The 19983-nt window shown below is 39.8% G+C and overlaps 1 protein-coding gene across 1 annotated transcript in view; it reads right to left on the reverse strand.

The window, feature by feature from the left end:
* clmpb (CXADR like membrane protein b) overlaps positions 1-7832 on the reverse strand; it is an 80084-nt gene extending 72252 nt beyond the window's left edge. The window contains exon 1 of the mRNA XM_030743905.1: positions 7383-7832. Within this exon, the coding sequence (XP_030599765.1) occupies positions 7383-7431 (49 nt within the window). The 5' untranslated portion in view covers positions 7432-7832. The remainder of the gene's footprint in view (positions 1-7382) is intronic.
* Between the last annotated feature and the right edge of the window lie 12151 nt (positions 7833-19983).

The raw sequence follows: 19983 nt of genomic DNA on the forward strand, positions 1-19983 counted from the left end.
AAATTATAAAGCTAGTAGCCGAGCTTGCTCCATTTACTTTCACAGTGTGTCATTTATGCAAATAAGGCAGGAATCCACATTGTTTCCATCCATCCTTTTTCTAACACAGTTTCCCGATCAAAATTTCAGTTTACTGAAGTGTTAAACAACCTGTTTTATTTTTGTAGTAACTGATCCTAATTTGGTATTTCTGCAACCTTTCTGCAACCTCACTTTCTGACTTCCAAACCATTTCAAACTGATGGTTGGTCAGAACCTGAAGGTATCCCATTGTAACGGTCTTGATACATATTTAGCATCATTTTCAATAAGTTAATTTAATAGAAACTGTCACCATCATGGGATGTGTAACTTTAATAACCAAGGATGTGTTGGAGGTCATGTGCCTCTCCCATATGTCATCCTTGCTTGTCAAGTGGATTAAAATGATGAGAACATGTGCTCCAACAAAGCAACGGTATTTACTAAATGTGCTGGTTTATATGTTAAATGTTAAATTGTAATTTTTATTTAATGCTACATATGACAAATGAGACACAGCACATAGTGGTATGTATAGTACTGTTCAAGAATCTTGAGCCACCCTTATTACCCTACCCCCAGAGGGGGGAACAGGGTATTGCTTTAGGTACGTTTGTCTGGGTATTTGTTTGTTAACAATATTACAGCATTGGTCTGGTTCGGATCAAATTTGCAGGAAAGATGGCCAGTGATCCCTAGGTCACCTGTTTAAATTTTTTGCCAAAATTGGTTCAGAGTCACAGGTCAGAGGTCAAGTTTTCCTGAAAAGCTTGTGAAGGCGATTACTCGAGAACAATGCGAGGTGGGATGTTCAAATTCACAACATCGATGCATCTACTAAGAAGCTTGGACAGGCTTGAATCTGGAATCTACTAAAAATCTCAGCCGCCTTAATTCATTCTATAATAACGTCAATCACAGAAAGTGACAGTATTCTCAATGGTTTATATTTATAATTTTGCATTTCTTATTCCTACTTCTTACTTAGCCATTTGCTTTTGAATTGAAATGGTGAACAAAGTTACCGAGGCTCATTTGCACCCCATTAACATCTACTGAGACCTGTAATTATGTGTTCTAGAACTTGTACTTCCAGTGAATTTGTGCCACGTAAAGTCTCTGCTGCCAGTAGGTTGAGGGGTAGCACTGGAGGCTCACAGTACTTTTTTTGCTCAGTCATTGAAAGCATCTTTCCATGCTTAATTTTTTTTTTTTAAAGTGAAACTGATCCGATCCAGGTTCTGGATTTGCGGGCTGCTTGAATTTACAGTAACATGGGAAACTCCATTTGCATTCCATTCACATTCATAAAATGAAAGTTATGTCAGTTCAACTTTTTAAACCTTGGAAAATTATGGACATCGACAATAGTACCTGTGTTATCTCAGTGATTCAGTGTTTGGAGAGTGACAAATATGTGAGACAGATAACGGTCAAATCAGCTAAAATGTCTGCTGGGGCGGGGTTCGTTGTGCCCCGCACCACTTTTTTCTTTATATTTTGCTAGAAAAATTTCTTGAAACATGTGCAAACATACATGGAAATACAGTATATAAGGCAAAGGAGAATTTGTACAATTCTAAGGAACTTTGAATATTTGGTAGGACCATGAAATGAGGCTCAATACTTTTGCACAGTAATGTAAAAGAATGTTCAAAAGAGCAAGCCAGGTCATCAACAGATAATGCAGAGAAAGCGCTCCATAAATCTGACTCATAGAATGGAAGACAGTAAAAAAAGGTGGAAAAAAGGTTATGCTGAAAGGTCGTGGGAGCAAGTTTTCTTCTTGCTACTTTATTTCACTACTAACATGATCGTATGAAATATGCATGTTTAACGCTTTGATGCAACAGTGAAATGTTCTATTGTTAATGACGACTGCGGGTTAAGTAAAAAGAAAGGTTAATCTATATGCTTAGGTCAGCTGGTAAGAGAGCTGTGTGAATTGGGGTCAAGTGATGAGGTGAAGGGTTATTTTGTAAGGTGAATGCCATCTTGTGCTCATCTAATAAGACACTTGATCAAAATGAGCTATTGATTTTTTGATTAATCAATCCAGATGCACCCATACCCCAAGGTGACATTTTGTCCAGGCTGTTGTTAAAAAAAAAAAAAAAGGAAAAGAAAGAAGTCCTCAAATACTAGAGGCATTCCTGCTTTTAATACTGTTTCCTGGAAATGATGCGAATACAGAACTAATTTGTGTTGCACAACGCAGGTAAACATAATCTTGCTGTTTGTTTGATTGCAATATGGTCAGGGTGGATACTGGGTATACAGAGGCCAGGCTTTGCATCCTGACGTTTAAGTTTAAATACTAAATACTGTAAACATGCTGCGTCTCATTCTTTAAGTCACTGTTGACTTTTTTGATATGTAACAAAGACCAATCTTTCCCTAACCCTATGTGGTGGGAGTTGCCTTCATGTAACCATATAAAAGATTTATAATGCTTTAGTTGCTACAAGTGGATATTATAAAGGGAGATCAAATGTTTGCAGTAAACAAATAAAGAACATAGCTGGAGCACATTTTCTTCCCAGATGCAAACATTAAAAATAAAAGCACACGCAATACAGGTGGAATTTGTGTCTTGTAAAGTGTGTGTGCTTCTTTTTAATTGCAGGTGGTTCATTTTCTTCCAGTTTGTTAATCAACTGATTAAGCACTAAAACGTAATTTGCAACATTTTCGAAATAAACATTTCCTCCAGCCAGTGGACTTTTAGGCAGATTCCTTTGAAATGTCTCTCATCTCAATCTGATTGTCTTGTCTGTCAGTTAAGTCTTTCCGTTTATTAATACTGCTGTGAAGTTCAGCATGGACTGCACATGTGGCTCTGGTTAATGTGAATGTGAGCTTCTCCAGAACATCTGTCAAAGATTAGCAGTAAAGTGAAATAGGCAGTTCCTGTTCATACGCTCCAAAATAATCTGGGAGTAATTTTCCCAGTGAGGGATGAAAGGGGCATGGTTTGTGTAGGTCAGAAACACTACATAAACCCACCTCTGTCTACACATGTGTATTTTTAATTTCTTTTTTTTTAACAGGATAAGAGAGACGAACGGCACATGCCGAATGACGCCTGGGTGGCTCGGAAATTGTGGGTGTGGCAAAACAAAGACGGAGGAGCCGTCAAACAAAGAAATACTGTGGATGATTTAGGGAAAGCCAGTCCCAACAATACAATCTTTATTTATTTTCCCTTCAGATGTCTTTGATTTCAATGAAAATTCAAACCTGCCTCAATCCTCTAGGAATAAAAACACTTACTGTACAAAGCAGCTACACTTTCACCTACAAACACTCTCATTCAAAGCGTGGCATTCGGTTTGCTGTGACAGAAAAGGAAGACCTTCCAACTAAAAGCACCACAATCAATGAAACATGAAGAACCCCTCAGGTACGAAAAGAGTACGGCTCGTTATTCAGGGAAGCATGCTGTCATTTAAAGGCCATACACATCAGAAGGAAAGTGCTTGGAAGGCAAATCAGTGTTTGCTAATGATATGGTTCAATTGTTTTGAGGACGGCAGGACCTCTGCACTCATCTGTAGGCCTCTTCAGTCACCATTGTTAGAGGTTTTGTATTCCAGAGGGCTCTGCCCTTGATGAGCCAGTCAGATTCGACACTTTTGCCTTGAGTAATACAATCCTCTCTAGATGGATGTCTGTTTACACTTTATTCTGCATGTAAAATAACTGTAGGTTGAAAGGAAGTCATCCAACAACGCTGCAAAATCCACTGCTACATATTTTCCTACCATAGCTGTAGCTACACTTTAGTGCAAGTCCTAATGTACACTCTAAAGAATGGTAACTTTTACACACACTTTGTGTAATAGCACACTCTGTGTTGCCCTTTTGGCAGTCTTTAAATGAAAAGTCAGCTCATTGCACAAACCTGAGAAATACCTTAAACATCATGCAAGTTCCTGCAAAGCAGAGCTTCTAGAGTCACCCCCCCCCCAAAAAAAACAAAAAAAACAAAAACAAATTCCTTTAAAGCTGAGAATATAGATAGGGGATGCCAAATGATAACAGTGACACATAACGTGAGTCAACAGGAGATCAAAACTGAGCCTTAATGTATGGTAACTAGACGTCAAATATCGAAACGTCTCCGGGTTTGCAGGAATGTCAGAAGTCTTTGGCAGGGTGTGTGTGTGTGTGTGGGAGTGTGATTCAGGCACAAACACATCAAGATGTCACTTCATAACCTCTGGCTCAGGAGGCTCCTGTCATCTTCACATTTCAGAGATCCTCTGCCTACCCCGGCAGACATGCTAAATATAGAATGGGGACAGAATTTCTGTTTGGAGCCACTGCTCTCTTTATCTACATCACACACTAGCATACTTGCATAGGCACTGCCATCTTCTCACTGTTATACACATGTGCTGTATGTATGAATGTGGACACACACGCATCAGGATGCATCTCAGCGCTAAGGTCCTGCTGTACTGCAGTGATCATATTGCAGATTTCTTATAGACTGAGGCTCAAACCACCGTGGGAGGGCTGTGGGGGTGGGTGGGTGGGGGCAAGGTGCTAAGGTTTGGATCTCGTATAAAAGCTAATCATACTTTCAAATTACTTTTCTGTCAAGTCACTTAGATTGCATTATTACTTTTTGGACAGTCATTTCACCTTCAAATTCCCCCATTCTGAATCATTTAATCCTGGCACTAGGACAGACATGCAATCAATCACTGGTCTCCATTACCTGGCCGAATCAGCACGTGCACTGCACTCTTACTGAGTTACTTTATTTGTTCAGTTTTATTCGACCTTGTTCTGATTCTTACTTCACATCAGCAGAGTTACCGAAGGGAGCTATTGAACTCTCTGTGGCAATTAATTGTGCTACTTATCTGTAATGTGAACAGTGGATATTACATTTCCAACAGATATTAATTTAAGGATGTCTCTGACTTGCGAGGCCAAATCCAAATTAAAAGAAAAGGAGCCTCTATTAATGACTATTGATCCTCTTTTAGAATAAAACAGCCACTTCCTCCCTTTGCTTGGCCTTTGAGTTGATCTTGAATTAATACAGGCTGTAAATTTAGGGGGAAAATGTCCTTCAGTATGGCACAGCCAAGCAGCCAAGCTTGAAACGCTGCATATATCCTTTTGGTTGAGAAGGGGGGTGGGGTGGGGGTGGGGGGTGGGGTGCTCTTTTGGATGAATGACGGATATTTTGTTCTTGGGTGAGAGACATGTGACCCAGGTTGCAACTGCATTGGACATGCCATCCACTGATATCATTTTCTGCTGCATGAACTGTTTAATATAGTTTTCTTTCCCTTGTCTTAAACATGACAAAGAAGGGAAAATGCCTCACCATGGCAACAACAAGTCATTTAATACTCAAGGCGCAGGCATATGGTTATTTTAAGAAGAGCACAGAACTGCTATTATTTAGGGATAATGTGTAATGTTTTCACCTTGTCTTGAACGAGCTGGTTGCATTATTTAAGATCATCATTACCGGTAAAGCACTGGTATTACAATAATCTACATGCTTAGCTTAAAATAGCCTTCATCATTGCCTAAGATAACAGGATGCTTTTGACCTAAACCTAAGATTCGCTTGTATGCAGTGTCCTCTGCAGAGTCAGCTCCTTTAGTTAAACAGAGGATCAGTGAGCATTACAACGGACCACACTCTGTGGACTTGCTGGTCTACCAATGTAAGCCTTGACAGGTTAGCATATCTATATAATATCTCCATCCTTCAACTAGCAGTTTATCTTGTTCTGGATCTGGAGGGACTAGAATCTCTTCACTGAATGCATCAGGCATTGGACAGGGCATTGCACAGACATATCATCACAATATGTTAGTGACTGAATAATGGGAGCTGAAGATAACAAACTCTCCAGGCATTTACAAGCCTGCAGCACAAACCACATCAAGCATAAGCAAATAACATCAGTTGTATGTCTAAACTAATGGAATAGAAAATGAAAAACAAATGCTGGGCTCTTTTGATTTCTCTCCAGTCTGCAATATGCAATGAGCAGCAAGCTACACATAAACTCCAGAGCGCGACCTTTGGACTCAGACCAGAGCGCATGAGCTGTACGTTCTTGTGCGGCTTATTCCTCATATGGCCACTCTCAACTTTTAATGTGGTGGTGGTGGGGTGGGGTGTGTTCAAACTTTTTCCAACACCCACTCAGAGAAACGTCTGACTTTTCAGTCACTTTCTTTTAAATCTATTGCTTTCGAAACTTGTTTTCCTTACAGTTTCACCGCAGGTGATGAGACAGCAGTGGGGTGCATAACACCTCTTACTGGCAGTCATTTTTAACTCACTGTCTGTCAGTGCTACAGTAACTTCCAGTCAGAGAGGTCACAGTGGAATTAAACATTCCTCATTTAGCTGCGGACTTGGAAACACTTCCAGGCCCCTTACATTACTTTCCTCTAATATTAGTAAAAGTAATAATAGAAGAAGGGTTACTGTTAATACAGTAAATAGCAGTAGTGATAAAATCAAGTTGTGGACATAAATGAAGCTTCTGTTTTTGTAAATGCGAAAGGTCTATCTGTGGTTTATGGTGGTAATAATAACAACAACAGGAATCATGAAGCATTTTCCACTGATGCTTTCCAGTTCCATATCAAACTGAAAAAAAAGCATAATGTGTCCCAACATCCAGGATAGGTAGAATAGAGCTATTTTCTAGCCAAGTGTTTTCTCAGTGGTGACTGAAATTAATTAATTATTTCCCTTTATTTAAATATGACAAAGGGGGTTTTTGTTCATGTGCTGCAGGCCTGCCTTTGAAGAACATGCCAATACAAGCACATGCAGGGTAAATAAATCTTGATAGCAGATTTGAAGGGAGGGGTCAGGTGAACTTTTATCCCCACCGAATTGCTTTAATTTGTCCCATTTTGAGAGCTTCCAGCTGAGAGAAAGCGCACGGTTGACTATTGTGCTTTGCCATTTTTGAAGACGAATTTAAATGCAAATTTAGCAATTTCTCACGCACATATTAAAGTGCCGGGGGTTACTATAAGGAGGAAGAGAAAACAGAAAATAAATATATTCTGACATCATTCTGAATCGAAGCTGTCAGATTTGTAGTTAACGACATATAAAACAATGAAAAGGAATATATATATATATATATATATATATATATATATATATATATATATATATATATATATATATATATATATATATATATATATATATATATAAAAGAGAAAAAAAGAACAAAAATGATTCTAAATGAAATGAAGGACGCCTGTGTCCACATCCAGCAATTTTCAGACGAAAACGTTTCCGCTGCTTTTAATTTAATTAATTCGGTCTTTTAAAGAAATGGAAAGTGACTTACCCAGAAACAAAGAGCGAGAAATTGCAGACATCACGGCTGGAAATCCCATATGTAACGGAGCTGGAAACAATGCGCTCAGACTGCCTTCAAATTCATTCGGCTGACCTAAGCGCAGGCACAACGAAGCGGCACCATCAGCGAATTGAAGACCAAAATCAGAGATAAACAAATCTTCATTGAGCTTATGAGTCCAAGGACATCATATATTGCACACGCCCGACATATCTAAGCCTCCCGAGAAGAAAAAGAAGAAGAAGAACAAGAACAAGAAACGTGGCTCCTTCTCTTCATTGTAATTTTGATCGCAGGCTACTTGGCGTCAGATCAAAGTTCCCTGGCTGTCTGGCTCTGGCGTGGGACGTGTTGTCTCAGAGTCCCCTCTGTCTCCTTCTCAGCAGTCTCTCCCACTATCCTCCTCCGCGGCACAAAATGCCAGAGAGGAGGAGTAGGAGGGCGAATAGGTGGATGATGATGAGGGGATGCTGAAGGATGGAGACCTCTAGAGTCTGAAGTTCTCTTACACATGCTTGGGCGTCTAACAACACACGCTCACCTTGTTGGGTGGCTGGGTGTCGATAGTTAAGTGTAGCAGACAGGAGTGAATCTGTTTAAGTGTCACTGAATGAAAAATCGCGTTATCTGATAAATAGCTATACATAGTCCTACTAAACAGAACTGCATATTAAGTTGAGCATTGGGATTTTTTTTTTTTTTTTACAATGAAACACACAGCATGCGAAAATCACATTAGCATCGTGACAAAACCTTATCATTTTTTTTCTCCGTTTTTTTCTTTAACTTTTTTAGCACTTAAAATGACAGCATTCCGTTATTTATTAATCAGGTACCAATAAAACACTGACCGGCTGGCACTGGAGTGTTAGTTCCACTGAAGAAAAAACTAAAAGGGAGAAGTAATAGAGGGTACTTTTAGGGAACACGAGTGTGAGATAAAACTTAAGTTTGGTGGAATATTTACAACCCATTAATAGCAAGCAAAAATGTTAGAACAGGTATATACCTTCTTACTGTGTAATTACCAGAAGTAACATAATAATTACTAGGTGTCATGTCAAACTTAAAAATAACTATCTTTGATCCACTTTTATCTGTGTTGTTACATTACTCTATGATGTTAGTATCTTTCCACTTCAGATAACACTAAATGCCCTGAAAAGCTGCACACTTATATTAGTTTCCCATGCCAGTATATCTGCCATGGGCTGCTGCAGTGGTGGAAACTCGCATGCATGTGTCATGTCAAATGATGCAATGGTCAAGATGGCATATATATATATATATATGCCATCTTGACCATTGCATTATTTGACATGACACATGCATGCGAGTTTATAGGCATTTATAGATTATAGGGGCTGTAATATGTGTAGCATTTTCCCAAACCTTTTTCCTTGTATTCCCTGTAGCTACAGTGTTTTCCAAAATCTAAATGCCCTGTTCTCTTCTTTTCTTCTACTTTACATAAATTTGAAGACCTAATAAATGGGATGATAGCATATATTTTGTTGATGCTATATCCTATTGATACAAAGCAGTCAAAGTGCAAATTGTTGGCTATATCATATAATGAGATGAATAAATGAATATTTTACAGTATTTGTCTTTTGAGGATTTAGTTTCCCAGGCTAATTTGGTATGTCTTTACAATAGGAAAATGGAAACAGTGCACATTTTAAATCCAAAACAAAAGTTTTCTGACTAGATTATTCAGGCTGCGATGATGCATGGTTATGATTAAAGGAAGTTTAAAGATCCGTCTTGAACCTTGGGGCATATTTGTCCTTGCTTACCATTTTATAATTTGTCCATCATCTGATTATTCCATGCATCTTTGCAAAAAACTGTCATCCCACATCCTGCACTGGCAACAGTTATATGGACAAACAAGAAAATGAGAAAAGCTGCTGTCTGTTGATGGCTGCTCTCAGACTTTGAGACAAATTAATCCCCCTCTTCTGTGTCTCAACAATCAACAGAAATAACAAAAAGGATTTTCACTCGCCTGTGGCCCCTCTCTTCTCTCTCTTTCCCCCTCAAGAGGCCTGCTCTTCAGCACCAGCCTTCCTCCTTTCCTTTCCGTTCCAATAACTAGATAGCTTGAAACTATGTCTCACATGCACAAGTAGACACATGCACACACATAAACTCTTTCTCTTTTTTCTCCTCTCGCTTTCACAACACAGACAAAACGAAGACATGCGCACAGAAAACGACGGATGAGGCTCAACAAACCACATGATTCCAGATGTTGTCAGAGATAGCTAAGACATGGTTAAGTGATGCCTTCATTGTTGTGTTGCCAGTTCCCTTTAGTCTTGCCTTTGATTGCATGGTGTTTCTTTGGATTTTTCCCTGGAATATGAAATGTCACAGTTTCATTACAACCCCCCCCCCCCCCCCCCCCCCCCCCCCCTGGAGGCAGATTGGGGTATGCAGCTGGAATAGAAGAGCTTAGTTATGTATAAACTGATGACAGCACAACATGAGGTATGAGGGCGTATCCTTTGTTGACAGTGGTGATTGTGCAATAGGTTACTCTGTCTTGCATGCAGTGTAAATTGTGCCATGGAAAGCAACCTGTCTGTGTTTGGTAGTTTGGCCTTGGTGCATGATATAGCACCCCAATGCAGATGGCCTCACAGATGGTTGATATTTATACCACAGGGCCTTGAAAAGTCACCAGTGTGGAAACTACTCTTTCTCCCTGATTAGTTTCACATCACCAAGAGCACAGCAATATCTCACTGCACGGAAAACATATGACTAGTTGCGAGATTCATTACGAGACTTTAGCAGAGGGTATGATAGCTATTGTTTTAAAATAACCATAATTTGGTGGGAGGGGGGGGGGTGCTCCTTTTTCAGGTGATGATGATGTTATGTTGGGACTCTCCTGTCTACTTTTCCTTTCAGCACATGAAGATGCAATCCTCCCAAGTGCAATGTCCATGATTTTTTAAATATCTTCCCGACCCAACACGGCTTGCATTTTAGCTGGGAGCACTCCTGACTTATGTATTTAAGTGGATTTGAAATTTAAATTGGAGCAACAAGATGCAACTCGGTCCGCCTGTCAGAGACGGAGCACTTCGCCGAGCGTGTTTCCATCCGCCAGAACAGCTGTATCTTCCTCATCGTGACATCACAGGGACGTGTTACTGTTTTGTTGACGCAAGGACGACACCGTGCAAACACACGCGAAGCACTGCAGGGATGTCAGGTTTTGGCCATGTCTCTCTCTTGACTTAAGGCAAGGAAAGAAGTGGATGGTTAAAAGGATTCTTGAGTAACAATATGGATGAGGATTAAAAAAAAAAAAAAAAACTCTTTTGTTTAGGCCTTCCTATTTTTAGCAACCAATGTGATGCTTTGCCGTTAGTGTTTCACGGCTCACGGAGCCTTTATAATTTAATGAGGGAGAGGGCGGCCCTCTGAGATTTACAGCGAACATCTCAAGGCGACATTGGCCACGCGGCTTATTGATCCAAATTGGATGTTTGTTTATGGTTCAGTAAAGCTCTTTCCCTCCTGCACCGTGCAACCACGCAGGAGCAAGTTGTCTTCTTGAGCCCATAAAATAAATGTAGTCTCCAGCTGTTATTGTAGTCACTCTTTAAACATATAGCACATCATGACATCCAGTTGTGACGTGTTAGGGAGGATGATGAGATTATGTTTGTTTTGCTTCCTTTTTTTTTTTAGCATATGAATCACATGATGTACAGGATAAAATAAGTTTTTTACTACTATGTTTTACATGAAGCCGGTTTGATTATTTAATGAAAATCATTCAGGTATCTGCACGCTTTGCTGTCATTTCAGCAGATCGGTTATACCGTGTGATAAAGCAGAAGCTGCTATTTTCCAGTTTTAGACCACTTTCAGTTCCACATTCCTGTGAGCGCAATGCTTGTCTCCTTGTACTGGAAAGCCCAGTGAGTTCAGAAATGGATGGTCTGTCTCAATTTATTTATGAGCCTTTCTCAGGAAACATGAGGCAGGAAAGGATGTAGTCTAACAACATGTTATTATGCTCTAATTAAAGGCAAGCCTGAACAGAGCCGCATCAAAGAACCTACCATAATACCCAGTTTTATTATAGTGTTGCACATCTTTCAGTCTGCAGTGAGCAGGTAAATGAGAGGAATGAAAGGAAATGACTAAATAAACCAAACACACATGATGGGGGTCATTTGGAAGAATGAAAGAGCGATGACGTTTATTTCAATTTGCTTGACTGAGTTAAAAAAATAAAAATAAAAAATTGTTGCCTGCTCCAGTCCAGGATAAACAGATCAATCATATTTGAATGTAATTTCCACAGCATTGGAAGCTGCATTAGAATTTATTTCCCCCAACACTAACATTTTCCACACCAGCAGCTACAGGAAAATGGTGTATCCTGCTTGTCTCTAGAAATCACCCAAAAGGAGAAAATCAAATAAATTTTTAATTAGAGAAGGTAGTATGAGCTATTTAGACATGGATTTTCATCACAGTAGGGGTATGAATGCACACCCCACTATCACAATCAAGGTGTCGTGTTCTACCAGAGAGCTTTGTGCCTTAATCACTCCCATTTACATGCAGCCCATTGCTGGAATATAAATGTATCATTTTTGTCAGCTAGTGCCGACAAGTTGGCGCCAATAAGTAAACCTAATTTTGGTAAAGCAAGCCGCTTATGAACTCATGATCTACTCATCTATAAAAGTATATCTGCAGAGTATATTAGGTCCTCTGTGTCTCACTTGTTCCCTAAAACTGCCTCCTCTGTTCTTTGAACAACAGTATCCAGTGAGGACATTTTTTTTGGCAGCTAACCTCAAACGAATGAGGCAGTTGTAGTTGAACTTTTCTACTCACAGTCTGACTTCTGTAAAATGATGAAACAGCCTTTATGCTCATTACCAGAACATTTGAGGAGGCCTTGTCACAAGCCAGCAAATTAGCTGATTAGCCTCAGGTTTAAGTGTAAATTGAATGCCTTCTTTGTCATTGATCACTTTGCCTCTTCAGCTTTATTGACACAGGACAGAGCGCTCACAATCCCATTTTCGTTTAGCAAATAAACAAGGCTAGCTTGATTGAGGAATAAGTGGAGGCAGAGGGAGGCAAGTGAAGTGCTGTTTGTTTGATTTGCCTGATTTAGAAGTCCCTCTGTCCTTTCCCACCCTTCTTCAATACCAAACGCAACTATTACCCTCTCTGCCCTCTCTTTGATGAAGAGGTCTTCATCCTGGTCACTGGGGAGTGAGTGATGTGAGCCGTATGGTCGGGAAGAGCCAGCATAAATCAGCAGATGCTTTGCATCATACTGTATGTCAGGTGTGGGTGGGGGCATCCGTCTTCAACATGTCTCCATTCACCAGTAGAGAAAATGACCAAGGTGCTGATAAACATTTAAAAAGTAACACCACAGGGTGCATTTCTAAATTACCTTTGGTCTTAAATAGTATATCCATACCACTGAAAGCAAATTACTTGAGTACTAATATCTAAATCTGCACTCAACAGAAATTAAAACATGGTTCTCTTGTATTATCTTTCAGTATTGAAGGGCAACCAGGCAAATTGACAGCACTATGTGTGTGTTAAAAGGCGAAGGTTTCTGCTGTGATGTCAAGGGGCTTTTGAACAAATCTGCTCCATTTATCTGTTAAACGACTGAAAGGTGCATCACTATCCACTTACATCCTTTCAGCTAGCAGACTCTGCAAGGTCAAATGTGTGGCTGATTTTTTTTTTTTTTTTAAGAGTTAGTTGTGTCAAAAGTATTTATCCTTTAGCTAAGGCCAAAAATACTTTATTTATTTTATAGATCAGAATTAATCTGATATGAAGATCAGGGTGAATGCCCTTAAGTTTTTGGACAATTACATATTTTTTGTAGTTTTGCTACTATGATGGATTTTAAATGTAGCAATCAAGATGTGACTGAAGTGCAGACTTTCAACTTTAATTCAACAGGTTTGACAAAGTGTTGCATTAACTAGTTGGGAAATACAGCAACTTTTATACATAGACCCCATTTTCCAACTGACTGTCAAATAGTTTTTTTTTTTCCATCATTCCTAGACAAATTAAGCTGATAAAAGATTTAGAGTTGATTCCAAGTGTTGGTAGGTCTTCATTGGAACTCTTAAGAGATGCTGATGCAAATGAAAGAAGCTGAAAAAAAAATCGATTCTTTCTTAAAAAGAAGGAATGCACAGGTCAACTCAGCAACACTAGGCATGAAAGAGAAAACAGTTGAAATGGATAAACACAGGCTAATATGGTTTGGTCATGAAAGACCCTTTTGTGACTTCTAGTCAAGCGGAGAACTCTCTGAAGGAGGTAGGTGCATCATTGTCAAAGTCTACAATCAAGAGATGGCTTCATGAATGGAAACAGAGAAGGTTTACTACTGGTTACACTCAAGAACAAGGAGGCCAGTGAGCCAGAAAACACCTTTGGACAGATGAAACTAAGATTAGCCTGCACCAGAATGATGGGAAGATAAAGAAACAGCTCATGATCCAAAGCATACCACATCATCTGTCAAATATGGCAGAGGCAACGCTATGGCATGGACATGCATGGCTCCTAGTGGAACCAGGTCACTAGTGTTTACTGATGAGTGGCATGATGAATTTGGAAGTGTACAGGGCTATACTCTCTTTACGAAACTGAATACAGAGAGACCCCCCAAAAAAGCAGCAACTGAAGGTGTCAGCAGTTAAGTGTTGGCAGAGCATCTCAAAGGAAGAACTCCATGGTGATAGTCATGGGCTCTACACTTCAAGTAGTTCCTGACTGCAAAGGATTTTCAAACAGGTATTCAAAATTTTAGTTATGTCAAAATTATTTTCGTTTGTAAATGGCTGTAATTCCTAAAAAAATAATGCAATACTTTTGTTAAATGTCTTGAATTAAAGCTAAAAGTCTGTACTTAAGTCATGTCTTGATTGTTTCATTTAAAATCCATTATGGTGGCGTAAAGAGGCAAAATTATATTAAAAAATGCTTCACTGTCCAAATACTTTTAGACCTAGTGATCTGACAAAGGTGCACCACTCACTTACAGAAATAATTAGAAATCCTGCATGAAAATTTTCATTTAAAATTACATTTTCTTTTAAATTAAAAATATATTTCGGATGCAGCATGTAGCTGTTCAGTGAGAAGGCTTACAAACTGATTAGCTTGTAGCTAACTTGTACCTAATGAACATAGTTAAACATTTAGCTGCTAAAGAGCAAGATATTTTCTTCAAGAGCTGGTGAAGAAAAGAAAAATACAAAGAGGGAATATTTTACTTAAAATGTATTACATATTTAAACAAGATCCCAAATGAATAATAATGTTATTCTCTGTTACAAGTAAAATACAGAAGGTAAAATAAGGCATCAAATAGACGGGTATTTTAGCAGTTAATGTAAACAGCAAGCACGACATATAAACTGAAATGATTAAGAGAATAAATAACTGCAGTTAGATTTGAACATTTGTAGGTTCGGATACAGCAAAAGTAGTATTTGAATAGCATGAAATATCATATCACATTTAATTTTATGTGAATTAAATTAGACTTTGCTCAATAATCAAGGAAGGACTCTGACTTTTATGCCATTGCAACGTCATACATTTTTTGTGCTTTGAGCTGCTTATTTTACAACATGAAGATAAGGAAAATCTTATTCCAGAGCCCGTCAAACAAATAAATAAAAAAGGGACACATAGAGCCGAAGGATAAAATAAGCTGTGTGATTTTTCTTTTTTTGAACTAGACATAAAAAGATGATGTAGGATTATGTTGTGTGTCTGCTTTAGGGGCTGCCTGAATAACCCCTCAATTGAAAAAAAATCATTTTCTGAAGGAAAAATGGTTGCAAACAATCCCATGCCCCAAGCTGATAACTATTCTAAAGTCCAGGCAATTTTCCAGAGCAACTACAGGCTGAGGCATGACTGATGCAGTGACCAGTGAAGCAAGATCATTTCTTTGACAAGCACTGCTAAGAAAGGAAGACAAGAAATGAAAAATTCAACACAAAGCAATAATATCCTTATCGACCAATGTGGATTTGTGTGCTGTATTGGCTACTTAGCATTCGCGGTATGAAGCCAGTGTTCATGAAGCAGGGACTTAGGAGCATCTGTGAGAGAGGATTTACACACTAATCAATCAATTGATCTATCCATTCATTAGCTGTCCAAACTGGTGTTTGGTTCTGTTTGATTTCTTGACTTCAGCTGTCACAAGAAGCACTTGAATAAGTTTACCCTGTAGCACACAAGTGTTCTTATATTAAATATGCACTGTTGCCTGTTGAGAAGAATTTCAGCACCACAAAAAATGAGGAATGAAAACGGCAGTTAAAAGACGCTTTACAGAAAATCTGCATTTTTAGTTTTTTGGGTTTTTTTTTAATGATGCCGTCTGCAAACAGTATGAATGATTAACATTATCCGACAGCTCACATCAAACATGTTTGTTACAACAACACATGATCAAAAACGGAGCAGCCCCTGCGAGGTTAAAAAAAAAAGTTCATTTCTGGTTATCACTGTTATGGCTGATCTTTTTTCTGGCTGAGCGCACAAGCCTCCATCTCTGTCTTGACCTTTTCAGCTGGGCGCAGCTTTCATTTATCATCAAAGTTTGAAAAAAAAAGAAGAGATATAGATCGTCACGTCTTCTCTGTGATGAAAGTATAGCTGTTAGATTTCACATTTTATCCAAGCCAGCTATTTGGGGAAAATCAAATTACTTCAGTTTAAGGCTTCAAAGTTGCCGCACCATCTTGATTTTTCCACCGTTTTCCTCAGAGACAAGTTTATTCATGGTCTTTCTAATTTGTCCTGATGGAGTCCCTCCCATGAGCACACCTAGTCACAGCTGGAATAGAACATATCATGATGGGAGTAGTTCTATATAAGACTAACAATAGCTGCAGAATGAGGCAGGTGTACCCGCTACTCACATGGGAAGGCCTGCTTGCAGATGAGGGGGAAAGTTCAGAACTGCATGTGTGGTTTCCAATAACACAGGTAATGAATATGGTAATAGAAGCTCTCCTGGCCTCATATGTCAATCATGTTTGAATCAGGTGAAGTGGCACACACTGTGGAAACTATAATGCTTGAGTTGATGCAAACACTCCAGAGACATGAACAGAAGAAACACAATCAAATGCAGCTCCAAGTATGGGAGTCCTCTGGGATGCGTTGCAGCTAGCTCTATATAAAAATAGCTTCCACTATATACAGCATAGAAATACTGAATTGACTACAAAAAGCCTAAAACTCAATGCCCCATACATGCATACTAGAGTGCTTGGCAATGTACAAGGTTAATAGCATGGAACATTCATCAGGAACTCAGTGGGACTGTGGAAGATAAGTTACCCCTCAAGTGCAGAATATACCAAAATAATACACTGTTCTTGCTGTTGTTCGGCAGAGGCCTGAAAACCCTAAGCCAGCTCATCACTAGAGTGGATACGGATATAGATTCAGCGGTGGAGGATCAGCCACCTCCTGTACATGGATGGCATCAATGCCATACATCTTGATGCCAGGTGTGAGAGAGACATTGACTCACTGATCCACCTCACCAGGATCATCAGTGAGGATATTGGGATGTCATTCAGAATTGGTAAGTGTGGCTGAATGATTGCAAAGAGAGAGAAGGTGATTCAATTCAATTTTATTTGTATAGCTCCAAATCACAACAAACTCAAGGCGCTTTGTGTTGTAGGTAAAGACCCTACAATAATACAGAGAACAGAGAAAACCCAACAGTCAATACGACTCCCTACGAGCAAGCACTTGGTGACAGTGGGAAGAAAAAAAACTCCCTTTTAACAGGAAGAAACCTCCAGCAGAACCAGGCTCAGGGAGAGGCAGTCATCTGCCACGACCAGTTGGGGCTGAGGGGAGGGAGACAGGACAAAAGACATACTGTGGAAGAGAGACAGAGATTAATAATATCTAATGATTAAATACAGAGTGAAGTATAAACAGAGTAAATATGAAATGAAACAGTGCATTGTGGGAACCCCTCAGCAGCCTAGGTCTATTGCAGCAACTAACTAAGGGATGGTTCAGAGTTACCTGATCCAGCGCTAACTATAAGCTTTATCATAAAGGAAAGTTTTAAGCCTAATCTTAAAAATAGAGAGGGCGTCTGTCTCCTGAATCCAAGCTGGGAGCTGGTTCCACAGAAGAGGGGCCTGAAAGCTGAAGGCTCTGCCTCCCATTCTACTCTTAAGTATCCTTGAAACCACAAGTAAGCCAGCAGTCTGAGAGCAAAGTGCTCTATTGGGGTGATATGGTACTATAATGTCTTTAAGATAAGATGGGGCCTGATTATTCAAGACCTTGTATGTGAGGAGAAGGAATTGTAATTCTATTCTAGATTTAACAGGGAGCCAATGAAAAGAATCCAATATGGGAGAAATCTGCTCTCTCTTGATCCAGACTGAAGGAGTGGAGCTACCAGAAGGTAGCACCATGGTAAAGATGCACACAGTTTAGCCACAGTCAAATACCTCCAGAAGGTAAGACAGGTGCTGAGAAGCCAGGTGAATGGTAAGAATAAGATTGAAGCCATCAATGCATATGTCCTACCGGTCTTCAGTTGCCTATCTGGAATAAGAGACTGGCCCCAGGAGGAAATAGATGTCACGGGTGACAAAAACGAAAAATCCTCACAATGCACAGAGGTCTTCACCCGAAGTCCAGCACCCTGAGGCTCTATGAACAACAGAAAGAAGGAAGGCGAGGGTTAGTGAGTGTCAGAGCCACAATCCAGGATGAAACATGGATCCTCTGCAAATACATCAGGAAGATGGTCCCCCGAGATGAGCTGCTCCAAGAATGCCTCAGGCAGCGGAAGACAGACAGTGATGAAGAACAGGAAGAGGAACAATCATAGATGACCAAGCCCCTGCATGGGATGTAGCATTGACAGACAGAGAAAAAGGCTGACATCAATAAATCCTACCAGTGGCTAATAAAGGCTGGCTTAAAAGACAGCACAGAGGCTCTGATCATGGTAGTACAAGAACAGGCCCTAAGCACCAGATCCATAGAGGAAGCAGTCTACCACAGCTGGCAGGAACCAAGTTGCAGACTGTGCAATTTTCCAGCACATAATAGTAGAATGTAAGATGCAAGCTAGGGCTGCTTACACTGAGAGGCACCACCATGTGACTGGGTTAGTATTCAGGATAGTATATATCTGTGCCGCATATACGACACTAGAAGTAGACTAGAAGTCCTCGAGTCCCAACAAGAGATGCCACTAAAGGTGGTTGAGAACAGGGTTAAGTTCTTGTAGGACTTCAAATTCCAGACAGACAAGCAGCTGCTGGCCAACCAATCAGACATTTTTTTTTTTTATTTATATAGCGCCAAATCACAACAAACTGTCGCCTCAAAGCGCTTTGTATTGTGGGTAAAGACCCTACAATAATACAGAGAAAACCCAACAGTCAAAACGACCCCCTATGAGCAAGCACTTGGCGACAGTGGAAAGGAAAAACTCCCTTTTAACAGGAAGAAACCTCCAGCAGAACCAGGCTCAGGGAGGGGCAGTCATCTGCCGCGACCGGTTGGGCTGAGGGGAGAGAAAGACATGCTGTGGAAGAGAGCCAGAGATTAATATCAATTAATGATTAAATGCAGAGTGGAGTATAAACAAAGTAAATAAGGTGAATGAGAAACAGTGCATTATGTGAACCCCTCAGCAGACTAGGCCTATAGCAGCATAACTAAGGGATGGTTCAGGGTCACCTGATCCAGCCCTAACTATAAGCTTTATCATAAAGGAAAGTTTTAAGCCTAATCTTAAAAATAGAGAGGGTGTCTGTCTCCCGAATCCAAGCTGGAAGCTTGTTCCACAGAAGAGGCGCCTGAAAGCTGAAGGCTCTGCCTCCCATTCTACTCTTAAGTATCCTAGGAACCACAAGTAAGCAAGCAGTCTGAGAGCGAAGTGCTCTGTTGGGGTGATATGGTACTATGAGGTCTTTGAGATAAGATGGTGCCTGATTATTCAAGACCTTGTATGTGAGGAGAAGTATTTTAAATTCTATTCTAGATTTAACAGGGAGCCAATGAAGAGAAGCCAATATGGGAGAAATATGCTCTCTCTTTCTAGTCCCTGTCAGTACTCTAGCTGCAGCATTTTGGATCAGCTGAAGGCTTTTCAGGAAGCTTTTAGGACAGCCTGATAATAATGAATTACAATAGTCCAGCCTAGAAGTAATAAATGCATGAATGAGCTTTTCAGCATCACTCTGAGAAAGGATGTTTCTAATTTTAGAAATATTGCGCAAATGCAAAAAAGCGGTCCTACATATTCGTTTAATATGTGCATTGAAGGACATATCCTGGTCAAAAATGACTCCAAGATTTCTCACAGTGTTACTGGAGGCCAAAGTAATGCCATCCAGAGTAAGTATCTGGTTAGACACCATGTTTCTAAGATTTGTGGGGCCGAGAACAAGAATTTCAGTTTTATCTGAATTTAGAAGCAGGAAATTAGAGGTCGTCCAGGCCTTAATGTCTTTAAGACATTCCTGCAGTTTAA

The sequence above is a fragment of the Archocentrus centrarchus genome, chromosome 13 (assembly GCF_007364275.1).
Source record: "Archocentrus centrarchus isolate MPI-CPG fArcCen1 chromosome 13, fArcCen1, whole genome shotgun sequence".
NCBI classification, from domain to species: Eukaryota; Metazoa; Chordata; class Actinopteri; order Cichliformes; family Cichlidae; genus Archocentrus; species Archocentrus centrarchus.